This window comes from Symphalangus syndactylus, chromosome 18, assembly GCF_028878055.3.
Source record: "Symphalangus syndactylus isolate Jambi chromosome 18, NHGRI_mSymSyn1-v2.1_pri, whole genome shotgun sequence".
NCBI classification, from domain to species: domain Eukaryota; kingdom Metazoa; phylum Chordata; class Mammalia; order Primates; family Hylobatidae; genus Symphalangus; species Symphalangus syndactylus.
Genome location: NC_072440.2, coordinates 96,916,054 through 96,938,994, shown reverse-complemented (window position 1 = coordinate 96,938,994; position 22,941 = coordinate 96,916,054). Strand labels below are relative to the sequence as shown.

Below are 22,941 nucleotides of genomic sequence, written 5' to 3'. Positions count from 1 at the left end.
TACCAGGAAAACAAAGTTTTCCAAAGCTGCTGAATTAAAGGATTTATATACATTTCTTCAAGGTAGAGTTGGCCCTCCATATCTGTGGGCTCCACTTCCCTGGATTCAACCAACTATGTATCCAAAATATCTGGGGGAAAAAGTGTCTGAAGGGAACATGTACAGACCATTTTTTCTTGTCATTATTCCCTAAATAATATAGTATAAAAACTATTTACATAACATTTACATTGTATTAGGTATTATATGTAATCTACAGAAGATTTAAAGTATACAGGTGGATGTGCAAAGGTTATCGCAAATACTACACCATTGTGTATCAGGGACTTGAGTATCCATGGATTTTGGTAGCCTGGTGGCAGCAGGGCTTAAGAGGGGTCCTAAAGCAATCCCCCCCAGATACTGAGGGATGAATGTATTCAAAATGTCATCTGACAAAGAGTTAACCAAGGTTGCAAAGTGACTAACTGGTAAAACAGGAACAAGCTGAGAGTAATAAAAATAAGTACTGTTGAAAATTAATAAAAACAGCTACCTTTTCCTGATTTATTTTTCCTTCTTTCCTGCACGTCTGTATGTGTGTGTATGTATACACTTTTTTTTTTTTTTTTTTTTTTTCCAGATACAGGGTCTCACTATGTTGCTCAGGCTGGTCTCAAACCCCTGGTCTCAAGTGATCCTCCTGCCTCGACTTCCCAAAGTGCTGGGATTACAGGCATGAGCCACCACACACAGCTCTCTGATTTCTTATTGTGTGCCAGGTACCATTTCTAAGTGCTCTGTGTGCACTAACTCATAAGTCGTCATAACAATCCTATAAAATTACTACTAGTACTATTCTCTTTATACGTAAATGAAAAACAAATACCCTAAGAGGTCAAATAATTTGCCTGAACCCACAGAGCTAATAAGTGGTAAAGCCAGGATTCAAACCAGGCAATTGGCTCCAGAGCCTAAACTAAGCAAGACAGGCTTTCACAATCCTGCATTCAGGAAGAATGAAAGAAACTGAGAGAAGATATGGCGATAAAACACTCATATATGGTAAGAAAACATGCCTGGAAGATAAAAACACTGAAACCAATTTCAGTCAAGGAACAATTTGGGAAACCATTTGAAATAAAAGCCAAAGTCCTTGATGTCTTACTTGTTCTCCCCACTTCCTATCCTTCCCTCTGTGAGACATTAAAGAACCACTTTAATTATTTTTTCATTTTTTTATTTTTTTTTTTGAGACAGAGTCTCGCTGTGTCACCCAGGCTCAAGTGCAGTGGTGCAATCTCGGCTCACTGCAACCTCCACCTCCCAGGTCCAAGCGATTGTCCTGCCTCGGCCTCCTGAGTAGCTGGGATTACAGGCACCCACAATCATATCTGGCTAATTTTTGTATTTTTAGTAGAGACGGACTTTTGCCATGTTGGCCAGGCTGGTCTCCAACTCTTGACCTAAGGTGATTCACCCACCTTGGGCTCCCAAAATGCTGGGTTTACAGGCGTGAGCCACTGTGCCCGGCCCTAAAGAACCACTTTTAAGTTCAATGTCCTTGAGTCCATATTTCATTACACATGTTCAAACCTTACGCTGAGAATCCTTTTACAGTCCTTCAATATGAAAGGTAAAGAATAAACCCTTTGCCTTCCACTTAAACGCCTCTATGGCCTGCTCCCATGAACCACTTACCCTTCTACATTAAGTTTTATTTCACTCAAATTAAATTACTTGCATTTACCTAAACATGATGTTAACCTGATTATGTCTCCTTGTTTTAGTCTTCTCCTACCGGGAATGTCTTCTCCTACCGGGAGTGTCTTCTCAAGAAGATGTGTCTTGCCATGTCTAAAACCTATCCAATAATCCAGTATTATCTCCATTTGACTTTGACTTAAATTCAGCTTTCCCAGATTTCTACAGTCCTGGAGTATGCTCAATAGTTGCGAGTCCAGTGAATAAGTCCTTATACTACTCTCATACATAGATACCCTTTTCTCTCTGTATTCCTATGGCACATTTCTTTACTCTTCTTATGCCATTCTGCAAATCTTTTAAAATATAATCTATTGTGTACATGAAACATACTGTTCAAATTTAAAAGACATTTTTCAATCTTTCCCTGTTAGAATCCCTATAAGACGCCTAACTTCATATAGTCTAAGACACACTTTTTTTTCATCATTCCTTCCCTATTATCTCAGTTGTCACTTTTATACTGTCGTTTGCCCTTTCTCAAGCTAAAAGAGGACAGCCCATCTGGGACTTCCTAAGAAGTCAACGAAATGAGTCTTCCACACCATAGGCAGCAGATTATCACCCATACCGCATAGCAAGGTAAAATGCAAAAGAATAGTAATTTCTAAAAAATCTTAAAATTATGCACTATATACAACTAGAAACGAACACAGATAAGATAGGATACCTGGAAAATCCCAAAGAATCAAGCAATCAAAGAAATCAGTGAAGTAGCAGAATACAAAATTAACATACAAATAGCTTTTATATACACAAACATTAAATAGAGGAAATGAGGGTAGATAGTATAAACAGAGAAAACTTAAAACTTAGGAATAAATTTAACAAAAAATGTGCAAAACACCTAAGAGGAAAATTTTCAAGCAATCCTAAAAGAGATTTAAGAATACATAAACTAATAGAACAGCATCCCCTATTATTGGATAAGATGACTGAACATTATACAAATACCGGTTTCCCTAAGTTAATGTACAAATTCCAGGCAATCACAATAAAATACCAATAAGCGATTTTATGAAAGCAGACAAACTGGTACTAAAGTTCAGATAGAAAAACAAATATACAATAACATGTAAAAAAACAAAAACAAAAAACATGGGGAAAAAAACCCACAGAGGAATACTACCTCCTCAGACATTAAAACACACTAAAATCTCTATAATTAAAATCATGAAGTACTAGTGCATGAACAGACAGACCAGTAGAATACAGAAATTCTAGAATTAAACCCATGTACAGATGGAAAGTTAGGTATATGACAAAGGTGGCATTTCAAATCACTAGAGTAAAGATAAACTTTCTAATAAATGATGCTGGAACAATTACGTGGTCATTTGGGAAAATAAAATCAGATCCATGTCTCACAATACAAAAGAATAAACTCCAAATAAATTGGGAGGAGAAAAATAAAACCATGCAAGTACTAGAAGAATTTGTGAGAGAATTCTTCCTTAACTCTGAGTATGAAAAGGCTTTCCAACCATTACTCAAAAGACAGAGGCAGTAAAGGATCGAACAATTTGACTACACAAAAATTAAAAAATGAAAACATTGTATGACACAATAAACAAAGTCAAAAGACAACTGACCAACTGGAGAAATATTCACAACATATGCCATAGACAAAGGGTTAGTTACACGAATATGTAAGAATTTCTAAAAATTAAGGTACAAAGGAACAAAAACCCTAGCGAAGAATGGAGTAAGGACAGGAATAAATTCACAAAAGAGAGATAATGCCTATCTAACATACCGGAAAATGTTAAAACTCTTAATTAGAAAAGCGCAAACTGAAACAACACTGAAATACCATTTCTCACCTATCACATTGGCACAAATTTTAAAATATGACAACAAATTCTGTTGGCAAAATTGTGGAGAAACGGGCATACTCCTACTTGGTTGGTGGGAATGTAAATTAGAACAATCTTACTAAAGAAAAATTTGGCTATATCAAGGCAACTCTTGCCTTTTTAAACCTAGCAGTCTCCTTCCAGGAATATACACTGAAAATACACCAATAACATAAAAATACATATGGACAAGGTTATTCATTGAAGCACTGCTTGTAATTGCAAAAATATTGGGAATGACATGCATCCCAACATATGGAAAGCTAGTGAGACTAAGTAAGTTTTTAAAATTTTATTAGATTTGGATTTATATCCATATGTGGTTAGCGGCTACCATTTTGAATAGCACAGCTTGAGAGGTACTTTTCAATTCCTGAGGACCGTAGACCAAGAGGAAGCACACAGAAAATTGCAGCCAAAAGTTTACGGGGTTAAGTATGCCCTCCACAAACATATCTTGCTGGGACAGGAGTCCAGGAGCTGCCAAGGAGAGAGCCCTAGTTATCACCCGATACTTCTGATACTTTCTGGAGGACTACACCCTAGGAATAAGGGAGAACTGGAAATAGGAGAGTCTTTTTGAAACTTAAAACCGCTCAATCCCTGATCAGATGACAGTGACTTCACTACTCAGAGAATAAAATGGCAAAGAGAGTGGAGATTATTTGCCACATGGGTAACTGGCAAAGGATAATTTCCATATCACAGTGCTGCAAATTAAACCACAAGGAGATGCTACTATGTACACAGCAGAATGAGTAAAATTTTTTTTAAAACCCTCAATGGCAATTACACAGGTATTCTCTTTAGAAAAATGTCTAGCCTTATACATTATTTGTAGTTTTCTGTATTTATGCCATATTAGTTTTCTATGCTGACATAATAAATTACCACAAACTTGGTGACCTAACACGAATTTATCCTCTTACAGTTCTGTAGGTCAGAAACCAAAATGGACCTGACTGAGCTAAAATTCAGTTGTCAGCAAATAAATGTGTTCCTTCAGATGCTCTAGGAGAGAACCCACTTCCTTACCTTTTCCAGCTTCTAGAGGGTGCCCACACTACTTGTCTCATGGCCCCTTTCTCTATCTTCAAAGACAGCAACAATCTGACAATTCTATAGCATCCTGACCACAGCCGGAAAGATCTGCTACCTTTAAGGACTGGATCCACCTGGATAATTCAGGATAGCTTTGCCATCTAAAAGCCCTTAGTTTAATCCAACCTGCAAAGCCCCTTTTGCCAGGTAAGGTAACATCTTCATAGGTTCAGGAATTAGGACATGGACATTTTGGGAGGCCATTATTCTACCTACCACATGTGCTATACTTCAGAATAAAAATATAATAAAGTAATATGCATACTTGACTATTCAAAGTCTGGTTAAGATTATCATCATCCAACACCTGAACAATTCAGATCCTCTGGTCATTTTAACTCTGATACTAAAACTCCCTTCTTACTATTGTTCACCTTGCTTTTAATACTTCCCATACTTTTTCATTATTATTAATTTATATACTGAATGCTTTATGTTTTTCTCATATTTACTGTTTCCTAAGTATGATTTTTTTCCCCACTCTTTATCATTCCCTCTTATATCTCACTACTTTCTTTTTGTATATCATTTCCTTCTTCATGAAGTACATCCTTGAATAATTCTTTCAGGATGGGTGTGTAAATGATAAACTCTCTCAGTTTTCATTTATCTTTAAAAAGTCTTTTTTACATTCACATTTGAATGGTAGTGTCTCTAAGTAAAATATCCTGGGTTAGAAATGCAGTATACTATGTGGCTTAAAGGTTTTGAAGTCATACTACTTAGGCTTAAATCCCTAATACATCAGTAAATAAGAAACATATAATGTGTGCAAGCTAATTAACTACTCTGCTTTCTCTGAATCTATAAAATGCGAACGATAGCTATATAGTCATAAAAATTAAATGAGTTAATACACGTGAAATATTTAAAACATAACTACCAAAGAAAAAGCATTAAGTAGCCAGGCACTGTGGCTCATGCCTGTAATCCTAGTGCTTTGGGAGGCTGAGCTGGGAGGACTGCTTGAGGCCAGGAGATCCAGAGACCAGCCTAGGCAACGTAGCAAGACACCATCCCTACAAAAAGTTTTTTTAAAAGCATCAAGTAAATACTGGCTATCATTAACTATTAGGTTGACTTAAATATCAAGGTTAATTTTCCTTGACATTTAACACACATATATTATTTCATTGTCTTCTGGTATCCATTGTTCTTAAGAAGTCTGCTTTCAGATTTATGGGTTTCCTTTGACTGTAACTTTTGTTTAATCCCAGGCCACTTTTAAGATTCTCTCTGTGCCCGTGTTATCCTTAAATTCTATTAGCGTGCATCTAAATATAGGCTGAACTGTATTTCACTTATCCTCCTCAAGATCTGAATGCACCTCGTATCTTTCATTGATTTTGGGAAAGTCCCACATTGAATACTGCCTGCTTATTGTCATCTCTAGTCTCTCTTCCCGGAATGCTTATTACTCTTATGTCAGACCTGCTCTCTCTATCCTCGATGTCTTTTAACCCTGTATATTTTTCATTTCTTCACCTTCATGTGTAACAATCCAGAAAATTTCTTAAATTATCTTCAAGATTTCAATTCTGTCTTAAATTGTAGCCAAAATTCTTTTGAATCCATCCATTTAATGTTTTGCTTTTATTACTATAGTTTCAAATCTAGAAGTTCTATGTGCTTCTTTTTCAAATCTTACTTTTCTTTTTTCACAATTTCTCCTTCCTATCTCGTCTTTATTTCTTTCTCATATCCTAAATATTTAAAATATTCATTTTATAGCCTGCATCTGATCATCTATTACCAGACGGGAAGGGGAACAAGGCCTGCCACTGAGTTTTGCTCAAAGTTTAGTTTCCTTTTGTGTTTTACAAAGTTGGATTGTAACCTCATCTTCATCAAAGCTTTATCTATAAGAATCTTGTACAATCTAGATTAAAGTGAGTCCTTCAGAGAGGTTTTGCTTTTGCTACTACCGAGCAAACTAGGTATCACCAGCCCATGTCCAGTTTTATCACAGGTCACAGAGGAGTACTAATTGAAAGCACAAATTCATGTTAGGCAAGCCTGTTGTTTGACTGCTCAGAAAGAAACTCCCTGCCCCCACATTCCCCACTCCCCTCGAATCCAGAATACATACCCAGGGAGTCATGCTCCTCTGCTACCTTCATGTGCCAATGGATAAGCAGTTTCCTACTCTACATTATTGACAATGCATCTTTTAAAGAGCCATGGCATTACATAGAAGTCTTATTTCTTCTTTTTCTTTTATTTTCTGCATGACAAAAAATCTTTAATTTTAAATGAGTATCAGTATACCAAGTAATAACATGTAGAAAGTTTGTGAATTCTGTCATCTGGTGATTTTGATTAAGAGAAACTAAATGTAGCCCAAACAATTCACAAGTATTCATTATTCTAACCGTTAGCAAGAATAAACTACTTTAAGGCTTGCTGCAACTTCTCACAGGTTCAAGTAACTATTTAATACTTTTTCATAAAGCCCATGACCTTCAAGAAAGTGTTAGGGCAAAAAAAAATTATTTCATCCCTTTTATTCTTCAAAGAAGTGGATTTCTTTTTACTAGATCTAAGAAAGAAAAAGTCAACACTGATACATGTGTACTTGACTAAAAGGCATAGGAAAACAGACAACATGTGCTCATTAAATTTCTAACAAGGGAAAAAGATAAAATCTTTGCATAAGTTCTAAGTCTGTACAAAGAAGCCAGATTTGCTACCTTCAAAAAATTAAAACACCTACTGTAGAGTATACAGAAATAATTTAAGGCCTTTTCACAAGAACATAACTTGAGCTTTGCTAAAGCTTCATATTCCATGGGGGCATCTAAAATGCCAGTCCATGAAACAGGTGCTCCTTTCTTCTGGAAGTTTCCATGGATTTCTAGCCAATATGGCAAAGGTTGTCCAAGACTTCATCCCAGTTCTGCTAGAAGTAGGTCTGGAAGATGGGCATCTTCTCATGGGTCTCCTGCAGTTCCACAGTATCCCAGTGCTGCAGCTTCCTTGGCCTTGAACACTTTCTCCCTCTGCGGGCAGTACTGTTCAATTTCAGCCTGAGCTACGGCACTGGCCTGCTTCCTCCTCCTGTTCTTTTGCTTGGTACCCCTCCTCAGTGGATGGCTTCTCAGCCTATAGCAGCTGCTGGGGCCAACCAACTGGCCATGGCTGTGGTGACTCTGAAGCTGAGGCAAAAGCCCTAAATCAGCTCCAGGGTCAGCTGACCAGGTCACTCATGATCTACCAGAAGTCTGACTTCTGACTCATCATTTTAAAGACTTCACCTTCTATCTCAAGACAGGTATTAAAAGTCACTCCTCTACAGCTTTCAAGACCACAATCCCCATCCCAAGTAGCCACTCCCTCCTTCTAATGAGTATTTCTCTAACTTCTACCTCTCTCTTCACTTTTGCCTGGTACAAATTTCCCTTGTTCTCCTAAAAGTTCAACTATGCAGGTAAGCAGATTTTTAAAAATTAACATTTTAATAAGTACTTCTAAATATTTTAGTGGTAAGATTTTTAGAATTTCTAGTCAATGATATTGCCAGCTACAAAAATTTATATTCATCTTTATGTTTTTTGAGTTTTCTAAATATTCCACAGTAAGCATTAAATTAGAAAAGGTCATTTTCAAACTAAAATCACTCACTGACATATGTAATCAGAAGTGAACAAAAAAGATGGCACCTAACAAAGTTATGATCCCTAGTGAAGTCCTATTTGTTAAAAGAAGAGTGGACATTAAAGACAGTTGTTCCCAGTTTTCCATCAAAATCACAGAATAAATTGTCAAACGCATACTCCAGGATGCTTCCGCTAATTTCTAATCCATTATATCTGGATTGAGCATAGAAAATGCTAAGAAAAAATGCACATGGTTGTGAGGCACAGATACACTCAAAAATTACTAGTTTAGAAGTCAGAACAATATGAGAAGGCAGAAGCTTCTGTCCCCCAGTTACCCCTATCTAGGACTAGCCCAAGTTTCTTCCCAAGTTTCACTTTCCAAGGAGGAATCCAAGCAAAGAATAATGGCTTAAATTCAGAAAGGAGTGCTTTAAGATACTATTTTTAAAAAGAGGAAGGTTTGAGGCATATGAGATGGCTTCAAAGACAAATGTGGCAGCCAAGTGTAGTGGTAGCACTGGGCTAAGTCTCAAGATCCATTTCTTTATCATTATGACTCTGGTCAACTTCATTATCTTTCCCAAGTATTTGCTCCTCTCTTCCTTTGAGAGGATTATTCTTCCCTGCCCCATTCACATCAAGCTTGCCCATGAGACGTTCTTTGACCTGTGAAATGTGAAGAAGTAACCTAAGCCACATTTGGACTGAAGTTTTGTGAGCCACTGTGTGGTTCTACTTTGTTCTTTTTCCTGTGCCATAAGACAGAAAAGGGGACTGGTCTTTCTTCCTGAGTCCCCAGATGAATAAGACATGAGACACAGCAGAGGCCAACCACAGCTGACATGACACTTGTGAGAAATAACTGTTCGCAGTCGTAAGCTACTAAGCTATAGATGTCACTTGTTAATGTAACATAACTTAGTCTATCCTATCTGATACAGAAATAACTGCACCTATTACATTACTAAAAATACTTTGTGCATGATTCATGGAAGCTCTGAGGTGCATTCTTTTTGTAAATAATCAAGTAAAACACAAACAAGGCTGCCCGCACAATTTTAGTAAAGCAAACAAATGTAATCAAGTGATATAAAGCATCATAATAAAATCCAGTGTGAAATTTGTAAGAATCACAATAGAGGCCGGGCGTGGTGGCTCACGCTTGTAATCCCAGCACTTTGGGAGGCCGAGGCGGGCGGATCACGAGGTCAGGAGATCGAGACCACGGTGAAACCCCATCTCTACTAAAAATACAAAAAATTAGCCGGGCGTGGTGGTGGGTGCCTGTAGTCCCAGCTACTCGGAGAGGCTGAGGCAGGAGAATGGCGTGAACCCGGGAGGCGGAGCTTGCAGTGAGCCGAGATCGCGCCACTGCACTCCAGCCTGGGTGAAAGAGCAAGACTCCGTCTCAAAAAAAAAAAAAAAAAAAAAAAAAAAAAAAGAATCACAGTAGAAGTCACTGTGTCAAACCCTGGCAAATGGAGCTGGGGAGAGCCATGACACATCATTTGCCTAATAACAGGTAACTATCACAAAAAATTTTTCCAAACCACAGCTGACTACACGAATCACACAAGGACAGCTAATTACTTCTACTTAAACACTTGCCTATTTCAAAAACTATCTCAAGCCCAATCCAAAACTACAAGAGCCTAACCGTAACTCCAAGATTACAAAGCCCTATCTTACTACAACTGACGCTTGCCAGTCAGACTCACCAGCTCTTGTAAGACACTGCCAGCACCAGTAAGATTTCTTTTCAAAACAACTTGCATAACCTCCTCTTTCCCCAGTAAACCCTAACCTATTCCTTTATTCTCCACACATACTGGAAGCCACTTTGGTCTGTATGTATGTCTTGAATTGCAGTCCCACTTCTTGAATATTGCTCTCAAATAAAATATTTTCATTTAGAGATTTGTCTTGCTATATTTTTTATATTGACACCAGTTTCAATCATTCATTTATTTATTCACTTCCCTGCCAAAATTTGCTGACAATTGCTCTCTACTAGGCACCGTGCAATTCTCTGGTAATAAGGAGATAAATAAGATCTAGAAGATATATACAGGAAGCAAAGGGAGAGAGAGAGAAACACGTAAGCAAATAAATACAGCACAGTATGATAAGAGCTATAATAGAGACAGAGTATGAAGACAGAGAAGTAACAGAAGGTTTCATAGCAGAGAGAATCTTAGCAGGACCTTGAAGGATAGGCAGGTATTTGTTAAGTGAAGGAAACGGGATCACTACTCCAAACAAAGGAAACAGTCTGTAATACACGGAGGGCCATGAGTGAACCAGACAGGGGAGGAGTTAAGAAGTTCCATGTGAGTATCCTAGTGCATGCATGGAGCGAAATAAAGCTAAAGTAGACAGGAAGCAGACAGCAAAGAATCTTCCAAGCCACTCTAGAGAACCCAACATTTACCTGTCAGCAATGGTCAGTCACTGAAAACTTTCCACAGCTCATGACATGATCACATGTATGTTGTAGGAAGACAACACTGAGAGAAATACAGAAGCTGGGATGGAAAGGAAGAGCCCAACAACATCACTGTTTTCTGCTTTGAGATTCACATGTTTTAACAAAGGCAAATGGCTGTATGTTTTATTCAAAAGCCACACGCTAAATTGCCAAGTAAAAACAACAGAAAGCTGACTATATACAAAAGATTTATGGAAGTATAACACACAGGATTACTGGAAAGAATTTAAAGTCACTTCTTTCTTCCTTATAAAACATTCATATTCAGTCCATCTTGCTTCTCACAAAGTATTCTGCTGCCACAAGCAACCCACCCTGACCTCGCCACCCCAAACTTAAAATCGGATTACTAAGAGCAAACTGCTTATGAGAAGATAGAAAATTTTAAATAGCCAATGAACAGATATATTTCTGAAAGACCACCCTTTCAGAAACCAAAACATAGATTAACTAAGCAATGTATTCCTTTCTATTTTGATTATACTGGTCCATGACCATGTATCTTACCAGACATTACTAATGAAGGCTGGTGCAAGGAAATACTCCCAGCCAGAATTTAGAATTGGAACGAGCCCTACATGGGGCTTCCACTTGAACCCCAATCTAATGTTTTGAACCTCACTACAAAGTCAGCGCCTTCTGTGGCTCTGCCAACTTGCTTGCATACCCTCCAACGGAAAGGGGGACATTATCTCTTGAAACAGGATATTTGATCGATGGCTAAATTTTTAGGTTTCTGATATTGCCAAAGTATACTACACTTAACAAAATGACTGTACTACCAGGAAATATGAACAATCATTTGTACCCTTTAGAAATACAAAGCTATACATATAGTAATTGTAAGCAAATATAAGAATTATTAAGAATAATTACAAAATGTCGGCTGTGCACAGTGGCTCACGCCTGTAATCCCAGCACTTTGGGAGGCCGAGGCAGGCGGATCACCTGAGGTCAGGAGTTCGAGACCAGCCTGGCCAACATGGTGAAACTCTGTCTCTACTAAAAATACAAAAATTTGCCAGGCATGGTGGCACACACCTGTAATCCCAGCTACTCGGAAGGCTGAGGCAGGAGAACTGCTTGAGCCCGGAAGACGGAGGTTGCAGTGAGCCAAGATCATGCCACTGCACTCCAGCCTGGCCGACAGAGCGAGACTCTGTCTTAAAAAAAGAAAAAAAGAATAATTACAACATGTCTTATGAGAACTTAAGAATTTGCACAAATATTGTGAAGGTCCTCGAGGGCAGAAACCTCTTTTCCTGTTTGTGGTAGGAAAAAGTGTACTGGTTAAGGACACAGTTGTGGAATTAGAATATATGTTTTAATCCTGGTTTCTCTACTTACTGTGTAACCCTGGGCAATTACCCTATTCACTTTATATCACAATTTTCATTTCTTGTAATATTAAGATAATAAAAGTATCTACGCCATAGGATTGTTATAAGGATTAAATGAGGTAACACTGGGAAAGTCATGTATAGAAGAATTCAATATTTGCCAACTATTAGTCTTCTTGGTATTGCCAGCTTCTTAAATATAGTAGATGGCAAACAAACTTTGGAATGAAATCAATCAAAATAAACACAATTTTACAAACTTTTGACTATGCTGTTAAAACTTTTTAAACAATAAAATGACAATCATTTTTCTGTTTAAAGGGAAATTATCTGCAAAGCCTACCATAAAAATTGTATAAATAAAACCTAATACTCTAGGGGAAAAAGTGCACAGAATTTTAAGAAGTTAGTTTCTACTTACATCTGGTTTGGAATGCTGAAATATCTTCAGGGGAAATTTTAAGTCCCCTTTAGCTAAAGTTACTAAATATTCTTTTAATAGCTCATTAGCCACACCAGGTGACTGTTTCTCACAACGATGAAGAAAGGGAACCATCCACTGGTAGGCACTAGTCACATATTTGTCCTCAGAACACTGAAAGTACAATCGAGCAAAACAGACAAGAATGAAGTTAAACTAAATGCCTTATTATATTAGACAGCAAGTTCTAAAGCTTACAGGTCCTCAGACTGATATTAAACAGTGCAAACCCAACACTCTAAAACACACAGTCCAGTTCACCACTCACATGTGGATTGACAGGTAGCAGGCAAATGAATCACCTGCTACTGGGGCTAGTAGAGCTGACAGCAAAAATATCACTATGGCTCATCTCTTTACATCATAAGCAATATGGGGTCCCAAAGAGCCTAAGCTCAGCTCTAGATAACCAACATGCTGCTATTACAACTCAGTCATGAGGTCGTCCAGAGCAAAGAGAAGGCATATGCAAAAAGAGAGAGAGAGAGAATAAAAAGAGGCAGAGACAGACAGAAAAGGAGACCTTAGAGCAACAAAGAGTGAACAAAGAGCGAACGAAAAAAGTAGAAAGACAGAGATATACAAATAAGCACAGGTTCTAAAATAGGGGCCACTAAAAAATAGGGTTTCATCTATAAAAGTCAGGAATCTCTCCCTTCTTTTTCCTCTTCCTCTTTGTTTTGCCCCTCTACAACCACCTTTACAAAATTCCAAATGACAGAGATAGTTTTACTCATTATCCCTAAAATTACACAATCATTTCTCTTAATTATCCCCCAAAAGATACACCTAAAGCTCTTAAGAGGAGTCAACATATAACACAAATTAATTTTAATTAGGTAGATTATCAGGAAAAGAAACTAATGAGATAACAGGAAAGTAAAGACAGAGGGAGAGACAAAACGAAGATAAGCCGGGTGAGGTGGCTCACGCCTATCATCCCAGCACTTTGGGAGGCCTAGGCAGGTGGATCGCCTGAGGTCAGGAGTTCAAGACCAGTGTCTGGCCAACATGGTGAAACCCCATCTCTACTAAAAATGCAAAAATTAGCCTGGTGTGGTAGCAGGCACCTGTAATCCCAGCTACTCAGGAAGCTGAGGCAGGAGAATCGCTTGAACCCAGGAGACGGAGGTTACAGTGAGCCAAGATCGCGCCACTGCACTCCAGCCTGGGCCACAGAGTGAGACTCCATCTGAAAAAAGAAAAAAAAAAAAAAGGAAGATAAATATAAGGTGGGGGAAAATGTGGAAGGGAAGGAGAAAAAAAGAGTCCAGGGAGCGAAAAGAACCTATCATGCAGTTGTGACTCCGCCCCTTCTTCTGGACCATTCAACCTAAGCTGCCAACGAGCAAAAGACTAGAAAGAGTGTTGGCAGCTACCACCTCCACAGCACCATCCTTCTTGCCTGTTGACTCAGTGGCCAGAGTACAAATAAGGTTCTAATTTTGAGGATAAAGCACAGAATGATCTAAGAATCACTGGGAAAATTCTCTTAAACACACTAACCCTGAAGCCAAGATGTTTTCTTCAAACAACCACCCGGTCCTCTTAACCCTGATACTTTTTTCCAGTCCTTGAAATATATAAGTAATTGGGAATTTTAACAAAGTGAAAGGTTAAACACAGGATTACTAGAATCACTAGCTAGTTTAGAAATACACCTAACTAGAAGGGAAAAAACAAGTTATATGGATGGGTCTGAGTAAAGGGCAAGCAAGGTATAAACACAAACAAAATAGTTTTATATGTGTTCAGTAAGTTATGCATAATATTTTACTGTGAAAAAAGTCAATCTTTATTTACTGACTTCTCAGGTCTGTAGAACATTTCATCTTTGGTTTGAGACACATATGTATCAAAGCGCATAGAAAATGCTTTAAAATATTTAAAAAGGAAGTTAAAATAAAACCTACACTATTCATCAGTAATCTTAGTTTTTCAATGTCTTTCATCTGCTGGAGTTCTTTCAGGGTTAGAGTTACGTCACACCTGGTTTCATAAACCAATGTTTCCAGAGTAACCAAATTATCACAGAGAACCAGCAAACCAGGAATATTCCGCTCCATCCCAAGTCGAATAAGTGACAATGCACAGTCCACCTAAAATTGAAAAACAACAATAAGTTCCTGAGTATCATATATTTCTCATCCATTCTAAAGTAAAAGTCTCCAGTACAGAATCTAATTCTTATAATCATTTTTTATAAAATTGCATTACCAGTAACATATGTTTTTTATTTACTGCAAAAACATCAGAGTCCTTTATCAAATACATCAGCATCAAACTGTTTCAAAGAAATCAAACAATCAGCAAGAAATACGGAAGATAAGAGAATGACAACCAACCTATTATAAATTTGTAGAGTGTTACAGTTCACAATGTGGCTTTACATATTTCTTTTAATTCTCACAACATTATATTTACATAACAAGTAGAGAAAAAACACATACCTACTAATGATAATGTCAAAATAACCTTATTTTTACTATTACCACTCTGCTTCCAAAAAGAATGTTTGTTTTGAAGGTTTTACTTTTATACTCCTGTTTAGTATCTATCCTTTCACACTGCCTCCCATATAAAAGTCATTCAATAAATATTTGCTGAATAACTATGGTACAAACACTTTCTTAGTCTCAATTCAAATATTTAGCCTTCAAAAGACAAAAACACAGAATGATATTCCTGAAGATGCTCAGGAAACAGCCATTTGCCCGCTATTTCCTGGTCAAATTTATGAACTGATACATTCTCCGAGTGATACAGAAATGATCTAGTGTAGTCTAAAGCCATTCTCTCTCACACTACTTCTTACTCTCCTATTCCCAATTATTTATGAGGACCTACTATGAGCTAAGCACATTCACCATTTGTGTTAGGAATACAAAACTGAGTAAGATGAGGTCTCTTCCTTCAAAGATCTCTCAGCCTTGTAAGAAAAGACAACCACAATGGCCGGAGCAGAGTGCGGTGAGTGCTGTGTATGATGCAGATCCCACAGAAGACAGCACTTAGCCAGCCTGAGAGGGTCCCAGAGGAGGGAACACTTAGCATGGACTCTAAAGAATCAAGGGGTATTTGTGACGTGAGGAAGGAAAATTATGGGAAGGAGAGCAGCATGGAATGCAGAGATGCATGGTGAGTTGTGAAAGTACAATTCCACGTGACTGAAAAGAAGGTGTGAAGGGAAGCAATGAGAAAGACGGCTAGAGTAGGAGGGACGGGCAGGATCGTGAATGCTGTGTGTCAAGCTAAGGAACACGCAGCTGATCAGGAAGGCAGAGGATTTCTGACAGACATGTCACAAATAGATCTATACTTTGGAAGGAATACTAAGTATTTACTGACTGATGAATGAAATGTACATGATGAACTGGAAACGGACTGGAGTAAACATAGGCAGGCTGCTCAGAAGAATTACGGTTACCAGTATTAGAGAAATTCTGACAGAAACACATTGATTCCCCATTCATTGACTGATTAGTTCACACACTTATTCACAGACAGTAAATACTTGTTGCATATTTCTAATATACTGGGCAAAAATATTAAGGGGCTAAACTATGACAGTGTTCCTGAAGACATACAAGAGAAAGAACGTAACAGATAATTAAGCAGACAGAATTTGTGAAATTTGGTCAGAGCAGATGAGAAATTTGAGTAAAGAGGAGTCTAGAATGATTTCTCATCTAATCCACAGCAGAAATTCATATTCATGTACATATGTGTGTGTGTGTGTGTAGAAGAGTACATTTATCAAAAGTAAAAATTGTGTGTGTGTGTGTGTGTGTGTATGTGTGTGTGTTAGAGGCAAGGTCTTCCTATACTGCTCAGGTTAGAGTGGAGTGGGCTATTCACAAGGGCAGTCATAGCACATTACAGCCTTGAACTCCTGGGCTCTAGTGATCTTCCCACCTCCACAACAGAGTAGGTGGGACTAAAGGTACATGCCACCATGCCATGCCTGGCTTTTAATTCCATATTGACCATGTTGCTTCTGAGGTGGCCATGAGACATCTTGATACAGATGCCCAATAGTAGGTCCAAGAAGAAGAAAACAAACTCTGTGCCAAAGTACATGTACTTGGTTGACGATGATTTTTTTTTTTTTTTTTTTAAGATAGAGTCTCACTCTGTCACCCAGGCTGGAGTGCAGTGGTACGATCTCGGCTCACGGCAAGCTCTGCCTCCTGGGTTCACGCCATTCTCCTGCCTCAGCCTCCCGAGTAGCTGGGACTACAGGCGTCTACCACCACGCCCGGCTAATTTTTTTGTATTTTTAGGAGAGACGGGGTTTCACCATGTTAGCCAGGACGGTCTCGATCTCCTGACCTCATGATCCGCCCTCCTCGGCCTCCCAACGTGCTAGGATTACAGGCATGAGCCACCGCGCCCAGCCACTGATGATATTTGAGAATTGTCAGCACAAACATCATAGAACAGTATTTGGGGAGAGGGATCTAAACGAGTCACAACTGCAGACTCTCCTCTAGTAATAACAGTAGAACGCTGGCCAATAGGAATAATTAAGGGACAGGCCAAAGAACATGAGCCCTAGGAGAAGAGTACAATGAATGGTTAAGACAACGACAAGAAACACCTTAAATAATATCACAGAAGCCGAAGAAGAATTACAAGAAAGAAGCAGTGAATAATGTCAAAAAGCAACGATGTTAAACTACAAATGAAGGGAATGTGACATTAAGAGGTAGACTGAGGTGGGCTGTCAGCCTTACCGAGTGCGGTCTCAGCAGGGCGGTGGGAGTCGCCAGGCTCTGGGGAACTGAGGAGTAAACAAAAACCAGAGTGGCTATTTCTGAGCTGAACTGCGATAGAAATAAAAAGCAAAGAAAGAAGCCAAGGAGAATATGGCTCTGTTTTTTTATTTATAAAATACAAGCGATGTGAATTTTATGCCCACAAAAAGGGGAGGGGCAGAGAGAGTAGACACAGTAAAGAAGGAGAGGTAAAAGATACAAGCCAGAAAAAACAGACAGTTTAGAAAGCCACACTAAGCAGGTGGGAATGCGGAATCTAGAGCAAGGTAAGGAAAGAAAGTGGCTCTGACCAAAAGAGGAGAGCCCTCTTCCTTGGGAAAAGCTGGAAGGAGCACGTGCAAATGGAATGGAGTTCTCAAATTTTCAAATAAAATACAAAGCCAAATCATGTTCTGAGAATGATGAGGGAAGTGGTGGGGTAAAAGGAGTAGAGGAGAAGGGGAAGAGGGGGCAGCAATGTAATGCTAAGAAAAAATGCCAGGCAATAATAAAGGCCCACTCACAACCCTTCAAAGACCTAAGGATGGACAAGTGAAGATGAAGCGAAAAAAGAAGAAATGCATTTTCAGTTGGAAAGAGTGGTCCAAGTAAATACAAAGGGGGAACAGTAGAGGGAGGTACAGTATGAGGCAAAATATGGGGGCTCTCGCGGCATTTCAACAGACACATGTTTTTTTACCTTAATGCCTAGCAGTAAAAACAAAGTTCAAGTCTGAAAGAATACATCTACCTCTATAGCAAGTTTTTTAAAAAAACAAAAACAAAAAAACCTCTATCTCAAACTAACTCTCACAAAGCATTAAGAAAACTTGATGCATAGAGCACAGTTTTGTGCAAGTGATAGTCTGAACACACAGTACATCAGCAATTTGTAATATACTAACCAATTTTGTGATCCAAACTAGTATTTTTAATATCAGCTTTGAATCTGTTGCCTTCCCAAATACTTACTAAAGTATAAGTGTTTTAAAATGAAATTACTGACACTTTAACTGCAAGTAGGCTCTAATGCAACTTACAGAATTCTATCATATACCCTAGGCCCTTGCCAGATAAAATTCACCACAATAAACATTTTCCTAAACCAACAAACAAGTTTTGCTAAAGGCACTAAGGAAAAAGAATTCCCACATCAATTAAGTCTCTAAAAATGAAAAGATAAAACTATGTCAGATATCACTTTGATCACAGCATAACCCACATGAAACATCAATACCTAACATGAAGCCAAAAAAAAAAGCCTCTAAGTGTTTTAAAATAAATGAAAGAATGAGAGAAAGAATACAAGCCAACTGAAGTCCTCCAAAATCACCTTACTTTCTTTGTAATTATCCCTTATTACTCAAAAAGAGAATTCAAGATGTCCAGGTGTTATTGCTAGGTTATTTACAAATTTAAGTTTCAGAAAGCTCTGTAGGTTTTTCCTTTAATACACTTTATTTTTTAGAGCAGTTTCAGGTTTGCCATAAAATTGAGCTGAAAGTACAATTTCCATATATCTCCTGCACAACCTCTCCCACTGTCAACATCCCCCACCAGGCCCATGAACCTGCACTGACACATCATCATCACCCAAAGTCCACGGTTTACATTCAGATTCACTCTTAGCGCTGTACATCCCAAGAGTTTTGACAATTGCATAATGACACATATCCACCATTATGGTATCCAGTGAAGAATAGTTTCACTGCCCTCAAACTCCTCTGGGCTCTGTCCATTCATTCCTCCATCTCCCTTAGCCCCTTGTAAGCCCTAATCTTTTCACTGACTCCATAGTTTTGGCTTTCCCAAAAAGTCATATGGTTGGAATCATACAGTATGCAGCCTTTTCAGATTAGCTTCCTTAAACACCAAAAATTGAGGGAATCATTAATGATCTTTTAAAATTCATGATACTGATTGCCCAGCACTTTTTATTGACATGAATTTTTTAATTCACATTCCTAGCTCAACTGACAAAACTACCTAGAAATAAGGTTTTTTTTAGTGTATATATAAGTACACACACAAACACACTTTTCTCCTTATTCTCAAAGAGCTTTATCTAGAAGTTCAACTAGTAAACTACAAAAGGCTCAAACAAAACTTGTCCATCTAACAAAATCATTTTTCTTGTCAGCCAGAGATAACAGCAAAACACATATATTTGCAAAACTCCTATAAGTCATACGGTGCCACTGGAGTCTTAAAAAATGTCTAGGTGCATGTTACAACAACCTACGTGTAGTTGATCATTTATTTTTCTTACAGTTTTTTTTATACAGATTCTATTTTAAAAGACTATACAGGGACCCAGATTTTCTCTGGCTCTGCCACTGTGTATCCCTGTGCAAGATGTTCATTCTTCTTTCTGTGAACTTTATCTATTTATAAAATACAGAATTAAAGTAACTGAACTAGCTTATTTCCAAAGATTCAATTCATTGTGTTATCTCTTCAGACTCTACACATTTTCAAAAGTGCATCTTCATAGACTAGGATGTCAATCACAAATGTTCTTGGCCATCACCCAGAGTTTAGTCTAGAATATTCCCAATAAGCTCAGCAAATAATTCATCTTCAATGCTATGAATATTATAAATAGGAATTAGGTTAAGCAGAAATTCAAGAAATCTATCACGTGGAAACACATGGGCCATGCTAGATAAACTAAGTAGAAATTCATTGTATTTATTTATTTTTAAATTTTTTTAAAAACTTGTCATTGACTTGAATCTCAACTAAGTAGAAATTTAAACAAAGGGGTATATATTACCTCCCATGGTACTGCCGCTCACCAGACCACCTGGATTCACCTTTTCTGTCAAATCAAAGGCTGATGGTAGTACAGGCAGTAAAAAGTGAACACTGAACGTGGAAGAAAGAAATTGTCATCTGCTAGCTAGAACCAACCCCACGGGAAAACCAAGGTACAGAAAAGGCAGGCAATAGGTCCGAGTCACAAAGTCTATTAGCTGAAGAGTCAAGATTAATATTCAGATACCCTAAGGTTCAGTATAATCCTCATCTCTCTCTTCCAGATCCTTCTCTAATGCAGCTGTTTGGGATCTCTGTGAATGTGTCTAAGAACTGAGAGAAATTAGGCATGAACTTCAGGAAAACATTAGAAACAACTTCAAACAGGGTTCCTGAAAGGCAAAGTTATAATCAACTGCATTACTGCAATAAAACAGTGGATTAACCAAGAATTTGTATGTAGACACGATCTTTTAAATTATATGGTGCTAAGCCTAAGAAAAATATATAGAAAACAAGGGACAGTATGTACCACATTTTGCAACTTAGGTTTTAACGTTACTTGTATGCACCTGCTCTGCAAGAATCCAAAACAAAAGCCACAAAATGTTCTAATGCACAGGATAACAAAGAAATAAATATTCAATTCATCTCTTGCAATTATATATATGATGCCTGCACTGCTGTCAGCCCCGACTCCGTGTACTGAATCCTAAGGATCCAAGGCAGTTCCACTAACATTACTGAGCAGCAGCTGCCATTTCCCCTCACCTGCCGGGCATAATGCTCTATTTCCTCTGCTCTGGTCTGATACCAGTCCACAACCTTCTCCACCGTAAGCTGGGTCGTCCTGAACCTTAGTAACTCAGGCTGTGCAGCATACAAGAATTCACTTTCATCGTGGAGATTCGGCTCAACAACCATTCTGTGAAGCACAAAAGGACCAATTAATAACTGACTAGAATGTTGGAAAAACATATAATTTTGTGAGAGAAAGACAGGGACAGAGATGGGGAGAGAGTAAGAGACAGGGAGCATACATGTATGTGGTTTGTGTATCTTATCACATGCACACGCACCCTTACAAGATAAATGAGACTTTTTTGGATGCTTATTTTCCCCCCGTTTTCCTGATTAAAAAAATCAGAAGGAGCCGGGCGCGGTGGCTCACGCTTGTAATCCCAGCACTTTGGGAGGCCAAGGCGGGCGGATCACGAGGTCAGGAGATCGAGACCACGGTGAAACCCCGTCTCTACTAAAAATACAAAAAATTAGCCGGGCGCGGTGGCGGGCGCCTGTAGTCCCAGCTACTCGGAGAGGCTGAGGCAGGAGAATGGCGTGAACCCGGGAGGCGAAGCTTGCAGTGAGCCGAGATTGCGCCACTGCACTCTAGCCTGGGCGACAGAGCGAGACTCCGTCTCAAAAAAAAAAAAAAAAAAAAAATCAGAAGGCATAATACATCAAAACAGCTATGTCACAAATCAATCAAATAAATATTAACAAAATCAAAAATCACCGAGGGAAGCTTTGACAAAATATACACAGCTGGATGCTTACCACAGGCCCGCTCAATCAAAATCTCCTGTGCTGGCCAGCCAGGCCTAGTTTAGGAAAATATCCCGAGTGATTCCAATTTGAATTTGAATTAAGAAATCTTGTTTTCGATGTTCATAAAAATAAGAGGAAATACACCTTATTTATGTCGATAATATACCTCTACTAGGTGCCAGCAACTTAGTACTGTACTGACATTTGCACAGCACAGACTACTCTATACCATTCCCTATCAAATGTGAAAAAAAACCACATCTTGGAGGAACATACACAGGGCTAACCTCGTGGGGACTGCAGATTATAAGGAGTTTTTAATGAGAATGATCATGGCCAATTGCCTTCCATGGTTAAGGACAAAAAAAAATAGAAAGTAACAAATATCAGATGGGCATATGTAAAAATGCTATGTTCCATTAGGGATAGTCATTCATCTAAAGCAAGCTGGTAGTACATGACTGGTGCTACAATGGTTCTTCTTGTAAGGCAATGAGCTTTGGAGTCAGAATAGAATCAGACATACAATTCCATCACTGAAAGCTGTGAAACCTGCAAATTCCTTAACTACAACTAGTCTAAGATCTCCTTTATTCCTATTTATTCCTTTTATTCCTTTTATTTAAATGGGGAAAACACTATACAAGAATGTTGTGAAAATTCAAAAGAACAGAGCACTGCCTGGCACAAAGGAAGTGCTTAATTTTATTTACTGTTATTTTTGTTAAAATTATTAGCAGAAACACAGCCTGTAAACATTGGGGCATTTTATCCACATGCCTTAGACAACCTACTTTGCTTATACCTGCTACTACAATAAAACCTCCCTATATTTGGAATGGTCCTTCACTTACTAGTCTCACAGTGTTTTTAACATTCTTCCAGGGATTTTCCCCCAGCTCTGCCCACACGAAGCACATCACTCATTCCTCCTGGCATCTCTTACATCTGCTCTATTTTTGCAAGAAAAAGGGGCCAACAGTAATGCTGAGTTCCTCTGATACCTCTTTCATTTCCGCGTATTTATTTCCTCCTCAGCATCCTTTGACAGAACTGACCGCTCCTCCTTTTGGAAATGCCCTTTTCCCCTCGTCAGTCTGCTGTCACACCGTGAAGCATTCCTCCCTCTGGCTGCCCCTTCTCAGTCACCTTTGCTACAGCATCCTCCCTCCTCTCCCCAAGCATGAGTACCAGCAAGGACACAGGCTTGTTGGCCCAGCTCTCTTCTTGCTTTCCACTCTCCCCAGTCTCCCCTTCAACTCTACACTATA

General features: G+C 38.5%; 1 protein-coding gene across 1 annotated transcript in view; it reads right to left on the bottom strand.

The window, feature by feature from the left end:
- NBAS (NBAS subunit of NRZ tethering complex) overlaps nucleotides 1–22,941 on the bottom strand; it is a 387,713-nt gene that overhangs the window by 235,589 nt on the left and 129,183 nt on the right. Inside the window, exons 23-25 of the mRNA XM_055254044.2 lie at nucleotides 20,894–21,047; nucleotides 14,522–14,707; nucleotides 12,549–12,722 (exon numbers count right to left, since the gene is read on the bottom strand). Of these exons, the coding sequence (XP_055110019.2) occupies nucleotides 12,549–12,722; nucleotides 14,522–14,707; nucleotides 20,894–21,047 (514 nt within the window). The remainder of the gene's footprint in view (nucleotides 1–12,548; nucleotides 12,723–14,521; nucleotides 14,708–20,893; nucleotides 21,048–22,941) is intronic.